Source organism: Scyliorhinus torazame, chromosome 13 (assembly GCF_047496885.1).
Source record: "Scyliorhinus torazame isolate Kashiwa2021f chromosome 13, sScyTor2.1, whole genome shotgun sequence".
In the NCBI taxonomy this organism is placed as follows: Eukaryota; Metazoa; Chordata; class Chondrichthyes; order Carcharhiniformes; family Scyliorhinidae; genus Scyliorhinus; species Scyliorhinus torazame.
In genome coordinates, this window is record NC_092719.1 from 160914019 (window position 1) to 160927721 (window position 13703).

At 48.6% G+C, this 13703-nt stretch overlaps 1 protein-coding gene across 2 annotated transcripts in view; it reads left to right on the forward strand.

The window, feature by feature from the left end:
- Positions 1-13703, forward strand: part of LOC140388340 (cadherin-related family member 3-like) — a 132094-nt gene that overhangs the window by 94956 nt on the left and 23435 nt on the right. For both annotated transcript variants that reach the window (XM_072472342.1, XM_072472341.1), the window contains 2 exons: positions 3278-3510; positions 7593-7764. In XM_072472342.1, coding sequence (XP_072328443.1) covers positions 3278-3510; positions 7593-7764 — 405 coding nt within the window. The remainder of the gene's footprint in view (positions 1-3277; positions 3511-7592; positions 7765-13703) is intronic.

Below are 13703 nucleotides of genomic sequence, written 5' to 3' on the forward strand. Positions count from 1 at the left end.
GTAGAATGGTGAATCCAGCTGGAAAAGTAATGGCACAGTAAAATATTTGTTATCTGGTATGCTCGGGAAGCAGCTGTTGCCAGTTAATCAAAAATGTTGCTTAACAGCAGGAGGACAGTGGAATAGCAGTGATGGGAGCAGAAATGTTGTCATCCTGCTCAGCAGGCTCACCTGGCCACTGCCACACCCAGAGGGCAGTACCTCAGCAATCTTAGAAATCTATTGGAGGACAGATCAAAGACCAAAGGAAATAGGAGCAGACTTAGGCCATTTGGCCCATTGGGTCTGCTCCGCCATGATTGAGTAGTGGAGCAGATGGCTTATCCCCATTCTCCTCTCTCTCCCCATAACCCCTGGTGCCCTTATTAATCAAGATATGCCCTTCTTAATCAAGAACACCAGATTTGTGCTTGAGGTGCTGTTACCTACAGGGCTACAGACCAAGAGCTGGAAGGTGGAGTTAGACAGAATAGTTATTTCATAGAACATAAGAACATCAGAACTAGGAGCAGGAGTAGGCAATTTAGCATCTCAAGCCTGCTCCACCATTCAATACGATCATGGCTGATCTCATCATGGCCTCAACTCCACCGCCTTACCCGTTCTCTATAACCCTGCAACCCATTACTGATTAAAAATCTGCCGAACACCTCTTTAAATTTACTCACTGTCCCACCATCCATTGCACTCGGGGTAATGAATTCCACAGTGTCATGACCCTTTGGGAGAAGTATTTCTCCTCATCTCTTTTTCAAATTTTCTATCCCTTATCCTGAGACTATGATCTCGTGTTAGAATGCACCACAAGAGGAAGCGTCTGCTCCACGTTTACTTTATCCATACCTTTATCATCTTGTATACCTCAATTTGATCTCCCCTCATTCTTCTAAACTCTAGAGAATATAGGCCTAACCTGCTCAATCTCTCTTCAAAAGAGAAACCCCTTATCTCTGGAATTAATCTAGTGAACCTCCTCTGAACTCCCCCAAAGCCACAACATCTTTCCTCAAATAAGGGGACCAAAACTGTGTGCAATACTCCAAGTGTGGTCTCACCAATGCCTTGTACAATTGCAACAACTCTTGCTTTCCTTTATACTCTATTCCTTTAGTTAGAATTGCCAACACTCCATTCGCTTTCTTTATTACCTGCTGCACCTGCATGCTCGTTTCTGCATCTGATGCACGAGGACACCCAGATTCCTCTGCACCAGAGTACCTTGAAGTCTCTCCCCATTTAGACAATAAGTTGCCTTTCCATTTTTCCAACCAAAATGGATGACCTCACACTTATCCATGTTAAACTCCAACTGCCACATTTTGGCCCACTCACCTAACCTTTCTATAGGGCTGCAGTGAGAGCCTCCAGGCCACTTTGGATACTCACGTCCATGATCACAACAGCAGTCGTCTGAGCTGACATGGCAACAAGCATAGATGTCTGAGCTGCAGATGTAGAGCTGAGATATGTTCTGGTTTCTACCTGTGTTGTAATTGAAGCTGAGACATTGGTGTCTGCAAGTGATGTCATGTCCTTTGTCACCATGTCCATATCGGAAAGAATGTCCTTGAAGCTCTGCATGCAGTTTTGTGTCAAGTTGGTGCTGGATTTCTTGACAACAGGCTGTTTGACAGGCCTGCCAATCTAACACTCATTCTGGTATAGACACACATTCCCATTCTCCATGCTGCCCCATCAAGGTCCTCATCCGTGCTCCTACCAGTGAACCACTTTTGCTTTTCCTCAGCCTTGCTGCAGCCCACTCCTGCTTGCTGACTCAACACAAGAGATCCTAATTCTGTCCTACCTTTATAAACTAGACACAATCCCACTATCTGAACTAGTGACTGTGAGCATTGGATCAAGTTCTCCTTCATCCGAGGTGTGGCTCTTGTTCTTCCTCATGAGGGTGCAGTGCAGCATGGTGAGGCAGCAGGTCTTTGGTATCAGATAGCAGAAATGCATAAGGCAAAGGTCGTGATGCGGGAAGAGGGGTGGGGTGGAAAGCTAAAAGTTCATGCTCGTACTATCTGCAATTTGCTCTTCATGTCAGGGGCGAAATTCTCCTACCCGCCCCGCCACATTTCTGCCCTGACCGGCCGGCGGGAGTCTCCGTAACACCGGCCGGTCAATGGGGTTTCCCATTGTGGGGCAGCCCCACGCCGTCGGGAAACCCCCGGGCGCCGGCAAAACGGAGACTCCCGCCGGCGGAGAATGACGCCCCAGTAGTGGGTGAGGTGGATTTGAGAAGGGAATTAAGACAGAAACAAACCATCATTCTGAATGTTCTCAGCAATGCTAGATACAATGGACTTTATCACAGTTGTCCCTATAATGTGGAGAACCATTTCCTCCAAAGGGTCTAGGTAATGCAGGTGTGTCTGTCCCCCACTCTAGTCCCCCCTGCTCAGTAGTAGAGGAAGAAGAATGTCAGCAATTGTGTTGGGTGATACGAGTCCCATGGCCAAAGGGTAGCTGGCCAGGCGTCAAGGCCAGCCTCCGGAAATTGACCTCTCCGACTATCTGCACCAATTCCCTTATCATGCAGAGTCATGGGGGTCTCCTGGGCCCCTGTACAAACTTTGGGTGCATCATGCTGCTTAGTGGCAAGTTTTGTGATCGAGGCCAAAAGAGGGAAGCAGCCTCACTTTAAAAGGTGGCAGAACCCAGTGAACTATATTGCCAATGGCGATCAATTAAGAATTGTCTACTGGATTTCTTAATGACTATCTTATATTGTTGGCCTTTAATTATGCTCTTTCCCACAAGTGGAAACATTACTGTCTCTGAATCCACGCTTCAAAGGCCTCTACTGCATCAGCCCATTGAAAGGGCCATGCTCAGGCACTATCCCCTAGCGCTGGCCCAGTTCTGCCAGGATGCTGTGCCGGGGGATTCCATAAGAATCTTTGTGCACTGGGGTGGCCTTTTAAAAATGCCACCCTGCTATTTAAAAACAAAGTTTCTGCAGTCCACCCTGCCAGCATGGGACCAGCCCCCTGAAGGTTTTTTTGTTGATTGTCCCAATGCCCGTGGCAGAGAAAGCCACCGTTGCTGCCGGTGGCTTCAATGCCGCTTCATCCGTCCACTGTCACACTCTGCCCAAATACAGGTAAAATCCTGCCCAATATGCCTGCCATGCCTTCCTTCCTCTACAGCTTCATGCCAGGTGTGTGTATTTGCAAAATTATTCCACCATTTACAGCTCTATTTATTTGTTATAGATTCCAGCATACATCTCAAAAATTAGATTTGTTTAATTTCCTTGTCTAAGCAGCAAAACACAAGATTGGAAAAGTTACTGCCACAGATGATGATTTTCCACTGAATGCGGTGACCTACAAAATAATTTCTGGAGACTCACAGGTTATAAAACGATTCTGGATAGATCCAAAAGAAGGAACCATCGAGTTGATTACCCAACCGGACTATGAATCTGTCCAACAGTATAACCTCAGTGTGGAAGCTATTGACAGTGATCCTAATCAGCCTAAAACTGCAGTGACCACGGTGAGAATATGTAACTCACAGAAAAGTTAGGAGCCGGTTCAAAATTCGAAGCAGTATTTCAAGAATGTTTATGTACTACATTCGTTATATATTGCATTTATTCCTTCTACAATGTCACAGTGACTCTGACATTGCCTGTGGTATAAATGCAATGCAAAGGCAAATTTTTGGTGTTGATCACAGGGTATTAAGAATTGCTTACTAAATAATCTTACAAGACAGAAACTTCACCAGGCTATTTCAGGGATATATCAGTTGTCAGTCCTTATAGACTCTGTTGTGACTTTGGAATAATAATGTTTTCGAACAGCTTGAAAATTATGATCAACGTTGAATTTGTCTCATATTTGGAAAAGAGAACCAGCCACAATTGATGGAAGGAGAATATTGTTTTTATAATTTAACATTTTTTTTAACAGCTACTCCATTATATTAGTGGCAATAATTTTAGTTATCTATTTAGTTTTAAATGCAAAAATGTATTTCTCAACCCAAAAGGGTAACATTTCATAAGAAAACGATTTATTCTGCTTGAATGCTCTCCTCACCGCCTTTGGGCATTTTGAATATACTTGGAGCTGAAAATGCTGCACTTGCTATGATGGTGCACCAGAAGGTACATTGTGTGTGTAATTAAACATGAGACCGTGGACTAAACTTTATGCTGGCCATATTTTTAAAATCTGCTAGGTTTGGACAGAGCTAGGACATTAGCATCTATCCAGGCTGGGGAGAAAAATCAAACGTGGCTCCATGGTGTCCATTGTAAATTTTATAATGAGCTGCAGAGACAAGACCTCCACTGCTGTGGTCTGAAATGCAAGTACAATTGGTTGCTTCAGCAGGGGGGATATTGTGCTGGAATTTCTAACTTGCCTTCCTAGCGGGTGAGGAATCCTATAGGGAGGACAAACTCAGAAAAATGTTTTGTTATCAAGCAAGCTGGTGTTAAACAGAAATATATGTAACAGATCACGGGGGCTTATGGAGGTTATCTGAGCTATATAGGTCCAGGTTTAATCCATCTAAAAATACCAAAAAATATATATGTCATATTTTGTGAGTTCTTGAGAAACTCTGCAATCGTTTGGCACTCAAGCAGCAGGAAAGACTTATCGATATAAGTTTCCATTCCTTGGGTAGTTCTTTGATTGAGTGGATGAGAGCTCAAAATTTTGAAAGAGATTTGGAGAGGGTGTGGCGCAGCTGTTAAATGATTGATCTCAGACAGTGAGTAAGGAACCAACAGTAACTCAAAGTGAGAGGAAAAGGGAGAGCACTGGAGACCATTTCCCAGGAATTCTCTCTGGAATTTTCCATCTGAACCTGATTTTTAGAGGCTAGGGGAAGAAGGAGAAAAGGTAGAGATCTCAAACATTCTGCAGGTGAAATTGTGTCTATTTTTCAGGTGGCCAACAGGGACAGAGAGGCCTAATTTAAGAGGCCAACTTTCCATATCAAAACAGTGTGTAATACATGTCCAATGCCATATTGATTTGGGGCTGGTTACCCAGTCTACATGTGGCGGGACCAGTTGAGCATGATTTAATGGCCATGCTGCGCTTAAGTGAGAGCACAATGAGGCTGGAAAATGGCGGGAGAGGCCAAAAATGAGAACTGTGCCAGGTGCCGATCTGTTCCCGATCTAACCGGTCCGTTCCCCTTGGCGAAATCCGGATTTCACCTTAGCATGATGAGAAACCAATAATCACTACGTAAGTCCAATAACCTTACAAATAACAGCAGCGATACCCTATCTAACGGTCCCCCATGATCTAACAGCCTCTCCAGCAAGTGATCAACCTGGCGCTGGTTAGTACTACTTTTTAAAACTGTGAAGGTGGCGGAGGAGTTGCTGTGGGGACCCGAGGAGGTCCACTGATGTTGCTGCAAAGTGCTCGGAGCGGGTGGGGAGCCACCGGGGGTGGGGGCAGCCTCGGTCAGGGTGGGTTGCCAAGGGGGTTGGGGGTGTGAAGCAGGGGGGCGGCCGTCCATGGTCTCGGCTGGATGGGGAGGTCTAGCCGTCCGCAGGTCCACCTTGCCAACCCCTGGAACATGTGTACCAGGGGAAACCCTAGCCCCAGCCCGCCTGCCCCACTGACCACCCATAACGTCCACTGACTGCGGAGGCCTCTGCCCACGCGGCTGAAGGCTATTGCTAATAGGAATTGGCAATCATAGTTAAGTGAGCACCTCACATTTCCCAAGTGGATTCCGTGGGTAGACGTGCCATGTAGCATGTGGGAGTTATCACCACGCATCCCAACCAGACCGTGATGCCTGGACACTGCAGAAAGCAACACCGGGCAGCGGGGGGACCATCCTAGATCGGCCAACGCCATTGGCTGCAAGTCCTGCAGGAGAATGGACATGTGGTCAGTGGGAGAAGTAGGTCCATCTGCGTGCCAATAACAACTCACGTTTGACAGTTCATCTGGATGGGGGCCAGTAGAATCACACATCTGCGCCATGCGCTGACCTCCACGTTGGTGACCGATCTGTCCTCTGCCCCCCCTGTAACCTCCAGGGCCCATTCCTCGTAGGGGGCAAGGACTCTGATGTCCGGCACCCCACCGCCTGTCTGCGCCTTCTCCTGTCAGTTATGGGTCAACTTCTCCTCCGGGGACTCAGAGACGGCATCATTAGCCGCACATGTGGTTACTCGCGGGCATGTTGGCTTGGGGGATGTGGGAGGGGGCTTGGGGTATGGGATATATGTGGGGGACATGGGGAGTATGGGGGGAGGGTATGTGGGGGGGGGTTTGGGGGGTGGGGGGGGCGGTGTCGGGTGTCCGGTGCAAACTCACCCAAGTGGCCCGGTGCAGGTCGTTGACATTCTTGCGACACTGGGTGCCGGTCCTCCTGGTCACACTCCTCGAGCTGATGACCGCTGCCACTTCCTCGCAGGCAGTGGTGGCTGTTCTGTGGCTAACCCTCCTGGATCCCCGGGAGAACAGGGTATTTAATCTGGCCTCCACCGCGTCAAACAGTTGTCCCAGGTGGGCATCACCAAAGCATGGGGCTGGTCTCCGTGGCGGCAAGGCTGCGAGTGGAGTGGGGTTGGACTGATTTAAATGCTGCTGTCACTCGTTAGCGGGGGGCTGGCGAGTGCCGTCCTAGGCATGAATCCCGGGGGCCTCGTTAAGTGGGCCAACCAATGATTCATAGTGGCTATGGCCTTGCCGGACCGAGCGTTGGGAATCTAGTGGTGTTTCCCGCTCGCTACCACACTTAGAAACTTTTCCATTAAATCGTGCCCAATAACTATCCCTCAGCACGTTAAAAGAACAATAAAATTGTTGTGGTTGAAGTTTCGCAATGTAGAGTATTTAGTGAGAGTGAAACTCTTGTCTGTAGCACAAGATTGATTGGCCTGCAGTTTCAACTCATTGAGGGAAAGCTGCTTTTTTATTGTGTATGATCATGAATTTTCTTTAAGATTGTTTGTGCCATATATTTGTGTTGCCATTTATCGTTCATAATACTATGTAACAGAGGACTAAAAAGATTATTGATTTTATGATTTAAGGCCCGTAGGATTTTTGGATTTGCGATATTAGACTTGCAATATTACCTGGGTTTTTTTTACAGAAAATCTTATATTGCACAGCGTGAAGCTTTACAATACCCCTTGGAAAGAGTTTTAAATGTTGGCCAAAACGCCTCACGTGATATAGAACAGATTTCACTGTGGACTTGTTGGATAGCCTTTGGTAGCTGGCATTGCAGAGTAACAGCAAGAGGTGTAGGAACAAGTTCCCAATCAAAAGAACAAAGGCTTCTGGCATCGTGTTGTTCCTTTGCTCACTGTGGGATTCATGTGGGATTGTTAGCCAGTTATCCTGCAACATCGATCAAAGTGGGAATTCCAAACACAATGCGCTAAAATATTTATCCTTAGGCTGGGTATTAACATGAGAAAACAGCTTATAATCCTTTTACATAGTTCTTCCAAACCATTTTCTGGGATAGGATTTGTGTACATATTCACCAAAAACCGCTGTAACTACATTGCTGTGTTCCATTCAAATTGCTTATTAATCTTTGCATTTCTTTTCTATTTTGATTATGTCCTCGATTAGGTCATTATCAATGTAATAGAGGAAAATGATGAAAAACCTGTTTGTATTCCACTTACATATAAAGCAATTATTCTTGATAATATTGCTGTTGGAACCAATATCAATGGTTTCAGATTAAGCTGTCAAGACAGAGATTCCCTGAACAATGAGATGCGGTTTGAGATTGTATCAGGTAAGTTTCTTGCATCGCATATACGATGAAATATAAACTTGTATAGCAGGATGACATGCAGAATTATTTAATGTCAAACATTCAGACAATTAAGGGAAATTTGCAACAATGTTTGCTGTTGTGTTTCCAGTTTTACATATAAATAGGGCTAAAACTAGCATTTTTCTTGTTCATAGTTAGAAAATGTTACAATATTACTTTTCCTGTTTTTGTCTACAGTATTGCATCTCACACCAATTAGGGTTTCAACAGGCTTATGTTTTGTCATTCTGAAACTGGAATTCACTGCAACAACATCAACATCAACTGAGTGAAATGTCCCAAGACCCTCCCACGGACTGTTACCAAACAAGATGGGACACCAAGTCTTATAAGGGGATATTAGGGCAGGTGATCAGAAAGGTCTTAAGGATCGTGAGATTGAGAGGTGGAGAGGTTTAGGGAGGGAATTCCCGAGGTCTAAGCTGGAAATGAGTGGAATAGTTAGGTGCAGAGGAGAAGATGTCCCACATCGATGTAACTTTAGCACTTGACTTGGCAATAAGATACATGGAGCAGCATGATGAAGGGGACACAGTGCCATAGTAGTATTCTGATTGTGGTGGGCAAGCCCGGACGCAGATGTGGGGCGAAATTCTCCCCAACGGCGCGATGTCCGCCGACTGGCGCCCAAAACGGCGCCAATCAGACGGGCATCGCGCCGCCCCAAAGGTGTGGAATGCTCCGCATCTTTGGGGGCCGAGCCCCAACATTGAGGGGCTAGGCCGACGCCGGAGGGATTTCCACCCTGCCAGCTGGCGGAAATGGCGTTTGTTGCCCCGCCAGCTGGCGCGGAAATGACATCTCCGGGCGGCGCATGCGCGGGAGCGTCAGCGGCCGCTGACAGTTTCCCGCGCATGCGCGGCGGGGAGAGTCACTTCTGCCTCCGCCATGGTGGAGGCCGTTGCGGAGGCGGAAGGGAAAGAGTGCCCCCACGGCACAGGCCCGCCCGCGGATCGGTGGGCCCCGATCGCGGGCCAGGCCACCGTGGGGGCACCCCCCGGGGTCAGATCGCCCCGCGGCCCCCCCAGGACCCCGGAGCCCACCCACGCCGCCTGGTCCCGCCGGTAAATACCTACTTTAATTTACGCCGGCGGGACAGGCAATTTCTTGGCGGGACTTCGGCCCATCCGGGCCGGAGAATTGAGCGGAGGGGCCCGCCAACCGGCGCGGCCCGATTCCCGCCCCCGCCGAATATCCGGTACCGGAGACTTCGGCGGGGGCGGGATTCATGGTGGCCAACGGCCATTCTCCGACCCGGCGGGGGGCCGGAGACTTCGGCAACCGGCGGGGGCGGGATTCACGCCAGCCCCTGGCGATTCTCCGACCCGGCGGGGGGTCGGAGAATGTCGTCCCTGATCTTTCATCCTCAGATGGGTCTCCTGCAGCATCACCACATCGGCTTTTAAACTCTTAAAATGCGCAAAAACCCTTGTCCCCTTCTTGTCCCCTAACCCTCTCATGTTCCCCATCACCATTCTCACTGGGGGTCTCTCACCCCCCCGGCCCCTCCCCCCCCCCTGCCCCTCCTATCCACCATCACCATTACCTCAGGCCCTGCCCATCTGGCTGACCTCCTCACCCCCCTCTCAGAAGACCCCCAGCCACTCCCTCTTGCAAACACCTCAGCCAGTATTGATCCCCTCCCCCCACCACTCCCACCTTCCAGGTTCATCAAAACCTGTTCGACCAGGCTCCAACGACCGTGGCCCCTCCCCCCACCTGACTCCCGTTCACTAGCCAACCGACATTTGCTAGTGTGGTGACCCCTTTGGGCATCTGTCTGCGTGGAGTTTGCACATTCTCCCCCTATCCCAGTGTGTCTCTTCGAGGTGTTCCAGTTTCCTCCCACAGTCTAAATCATGTGCAGATTAGGTGGATTGGCCGTGCTAAATTATTCCTCAGTGTCTAAAGGTGAGGTGGGGTTATGGTGTTAGGGTGCAAGAGTGAGCCGATGCAGCATGCTCTTTCAGAGGGTCAGTGCAGACTCGATAGGCTGAATGGCCTCCTTCTGCACTGTAGGGAATCTGTATCTATGTTCATTTTGAGTAGGTTGCAGCTCACAAATATTTTCAGGGGGCCACACAGGGTTCAAGGCTGGCTGCTTGGTGACAGGGTATCTGATAAGTGGGTGGAGGGCCTACAGTTTCATACCTGATCAATAGCAACACAGCTCATCATAAAAAACAGCCATACACAAGAGGAGATGTGAAACGGGTGTGATTCTATACACATTTAATAATAATTATAATAATCTTTATTGTCACAAGTAGACTTACATTAACATTGCAACAAAGTTACTGTGAAAAGCCCCTAGTCAGCACATTCCGACGCCTGTTCGGGTACACAGAGAGAAATTCAGAATGTTCAAATTACCTAACAGCACGTCTTTGTGAACATTATAGACATGTTGTGAACACATGCGCCACTGTTGTACTCTTTATTGTTTTTTACCGCTATGTCCGAGTGCATCCCTGACATCCAGAGTGGAAGTGGCGACAGCCTGCTGAATGCTACACCTTGTTGACTGTGATGACTTTGGCAGATGTCCCCTGGGGTGCCAAGACCTGGGTGATCCTGGCCTGCTGCGGGTCTCCTGTTGTAGGGCATATGGGCCCTCCTCGATCTGTGGAGCTGTATGTAATGGGGTCACAGGTAGAAGGGATAAGCATTGGCCAGTCAGTCCTGGTGTCACCTGGGGTGTCATCTAGATACCTGGCCTCCTTCTCGCATAGCCACTGCTGGATGCCACAAATGATTACAGCGATGAAGTGCAGGGCAGATATCCTGGATGAAGGTCTCCTTGGTGGATGCCATCCTTCCAGTGTTCACCTCAATGCATTGGCTTGCTGGCTTATCACCTCAGGCTGAATGCAGATGGGCTCCTCCACCACATGTTGCAACCTGAGAAGTGCAGTTGACATCCCTTCCTAGTGTTCTCGTCATTGGCCCTGCGGCTCCACAGACTGATACAGGACTGACTCCGGAGGCTCGACATCTCGAGGTCTCTGCAGATTCCTGGCTTCCAACAGTCGTCCGAGGACCGGCATCCATCTGCTGCAGACCAGACTGTGTGCTATGCATCCCAGATGGTGACCCCGAGCTTACTCTAGAACTAAGTGCCACTGAGGTGTGTATTTGTGCAATGCTGGAGGGTGTGGGTGAGCGCTGTGATGGATCTCCTCTGGTTCGTCATATGAGGTGTTGTCGGAGCTGGAACTGAGGGCCTAGCTTGTGGATGCCCCTGAGCACGTTCCGAGGTGCCCATGAAAGACAGCAATGACCATTAGTGCCTGGCAGGGTGATTCTTAGACAGGACAATGCTCTCACAGTATGGCTGCCTGAGGAATGAGCTGGTGCAGGATGCTCACTTGGATGTGCGTCGCCCACTTCACCATCGCCACAGGCATGGTCCACGTCCTACCAGCCAGCTCAATGGCTCAATTCTTGTAACGATGTGGAGAATCTGGGATGGGCACAGTACGAAGTCTTACAACACCAGGTTAAAGTCCAACAGGTAAAGTCCAACAGTTCTTGTAGGGAGTGAAGGTCTTGATTTTGGCCATTCCTCTCCAGGGCTGAGATCTCTCCCTTCGATTGTATGCAAGCTTGCCTTGCATAAAGACAGATGGAGAGTGTGAGCAGGACACATGCCAGGCAGATGATAAGGAGCTGGCAGCGTGTGACATGCCAGTGAATATCTGATGGACTGGTTAGCGTGTGAGTTGAGAGTGATGAAATGATTGACTTATCCTGGCAGCACAGATGAGATCATTCATTCTCTGTCTGCACTAACTATTACTGCCACAGCCTCCCAAGCCAGAGTGGTGAGGTTGGTGGACCTCCTCTGGTCATCACGGGGATAGAGGACATCGCAGCCTCAACTGCGCCAAGCAGGCATTCTGGGAGCATCGCTGAATTTGGGTGCAGCTGTCATCTTCCCTTTTGGGGCCACCTCTCTCATCTGTGGCAGTCCTGGGCTGCAGGCGTTGAAAAAGCTGTGCATGTTTAAACAAGGCATCCAGAGTGAGGAAGAGGTGAGCCGATGGCAGGATGGGTGAATCAGAGGCTGCCCGCTTGCCATCTGGCATGTTTCCCATGCATAATTAATGCGATGGGAAGCAGACAAAACGGCACATCAACTGCCCATTGCGGCCGACATGTAGGACAATGTTTTCCCAACCCGTCCTCGTACTTAGTGCATCGGGGGAAAATGCTGCCCTATGTAAATCATTAAATGACATGAAATAGAAGCACTAAAATTAATAATATTTGCAGTTTAGCAAAAAGGCCTGAATAACACCTTTTTCTTTGGGTGTAAAAACAAAGCCAGTCAAGACAATAAGATTGATTTCCAACTTCTGCATAAATAGCATCTTAACATATCCAAGTGCTAGAACTAGTTAATGTTTATCACCAGAGTAATGGGAAATGACACAATCAAATCAGGATCATCCTAACATAGACAGCAGTTGTCAAGCACAAATGATGGCCATTGGCATTGCATGCTTTGTATGTATGATGGAATTTTCCATTCATTGTTCAAATAATGTGTCTTGCTGGCTGGATTCTCAAATGTAAGGATGTGTTTTAAAGGGTTTCATGGACACTAGGAGGGAACACTTTTGACAAGAGGCAAGCTGCAACTTCATAGGAACGTAAAAGCTCTGAAGAAGTCATCTGCAGGCTCGAAATGTTGGCTCCATTTCCTCACTCCACAGATGTTGCCAGACCTGCTGAGCTTTTCCAACATTTTCTGTTTTCTTTCATAGGGACATGAATGGGCCATTCATTCCCTTGAGGCTTTTGCCATTCTGTGAGATGGTAACTGATCTGTAACTTCATCGACTCAAAAGAGCCATATAGGAATCAAACCAAATCTTTCTCTCTTCACAGCTGCCGCCAGACCTGCTGAGGTTTTCCAGAAGTTTTGGTTTCTATTTCATCTACTCGCTTTGGTTTCATACTTTTAACTACCAAAAACCCATTGATCTCTGATTTAAATGATAAATTATTAAAAAATTTTTTTTTTAGAGTACTCAATTATTTTTTTCCAATTAAGGGGCAATTCAGCGTGCGCAATAAATCTACCCTGCACATCTTTGGGTTGTGGGGTTGAGACCCACGCAGTCACGGAGAGAATGTGCAAACTCCACACAGACAGTGACCTGGGGCCAGAATCGAACCCGAGTCCTCGGCATCGTGGGGAAGCGGTGCTAACCACTGCGTCGCCATGTCTCCCTTAAATTATAAATTCAGCTAGCAGCTATTGCTTTCTGTAGGGGAGAGTTCCACACTCTGCAACATTTTGCCGGCTTCCTTTCTTCTTTTCTGACAGGCCTGGTTTTAATTTTTAATAAGGTTCATCCTGGATTCTCTCCCTATCTAACCCATCATTCCTTTTTAAATCCTAAATTACCCTTTAACTGCTGAATTCCAGAGAATATACCTAGTGTTAATGACATCTGCCTTCATAATCTAACTCTTGGAGCCCTGGTAACAATCTGGTGAATCTGGGCTACAAAACTTCCAACACCGATATACCCTGGGCGTCATTCTCCGACCCCCCACCGGGTCGGAGAATGGCCGTTGGCCGCCGTGAATCCCGCCCCCGCCCCCGCCGAAGTCTCCGGTACCGGAGATTGGGTGGGGGCGGGAATCGGGCCGCGCCGTTTGGCGGGACCCCCCGCTCAATTCTCCGGCCCGAATGGGCCCAAGTCCCGCCCAGAAATTGCCTGTCCTGCCGGCGTAAATCAAAGCTGGTATTTGCCGGCGGGACCAGGCGGCGTGGGCGGGCTCCGGGGTCCTGGGGGAGGCGCGGGGCGATCTGACCCCGGGGGGTGCCCCCACGGTGGCCTGGCCCGCGATCGGGGCCCACCGATCCGCGGGCGGGCCTGTGC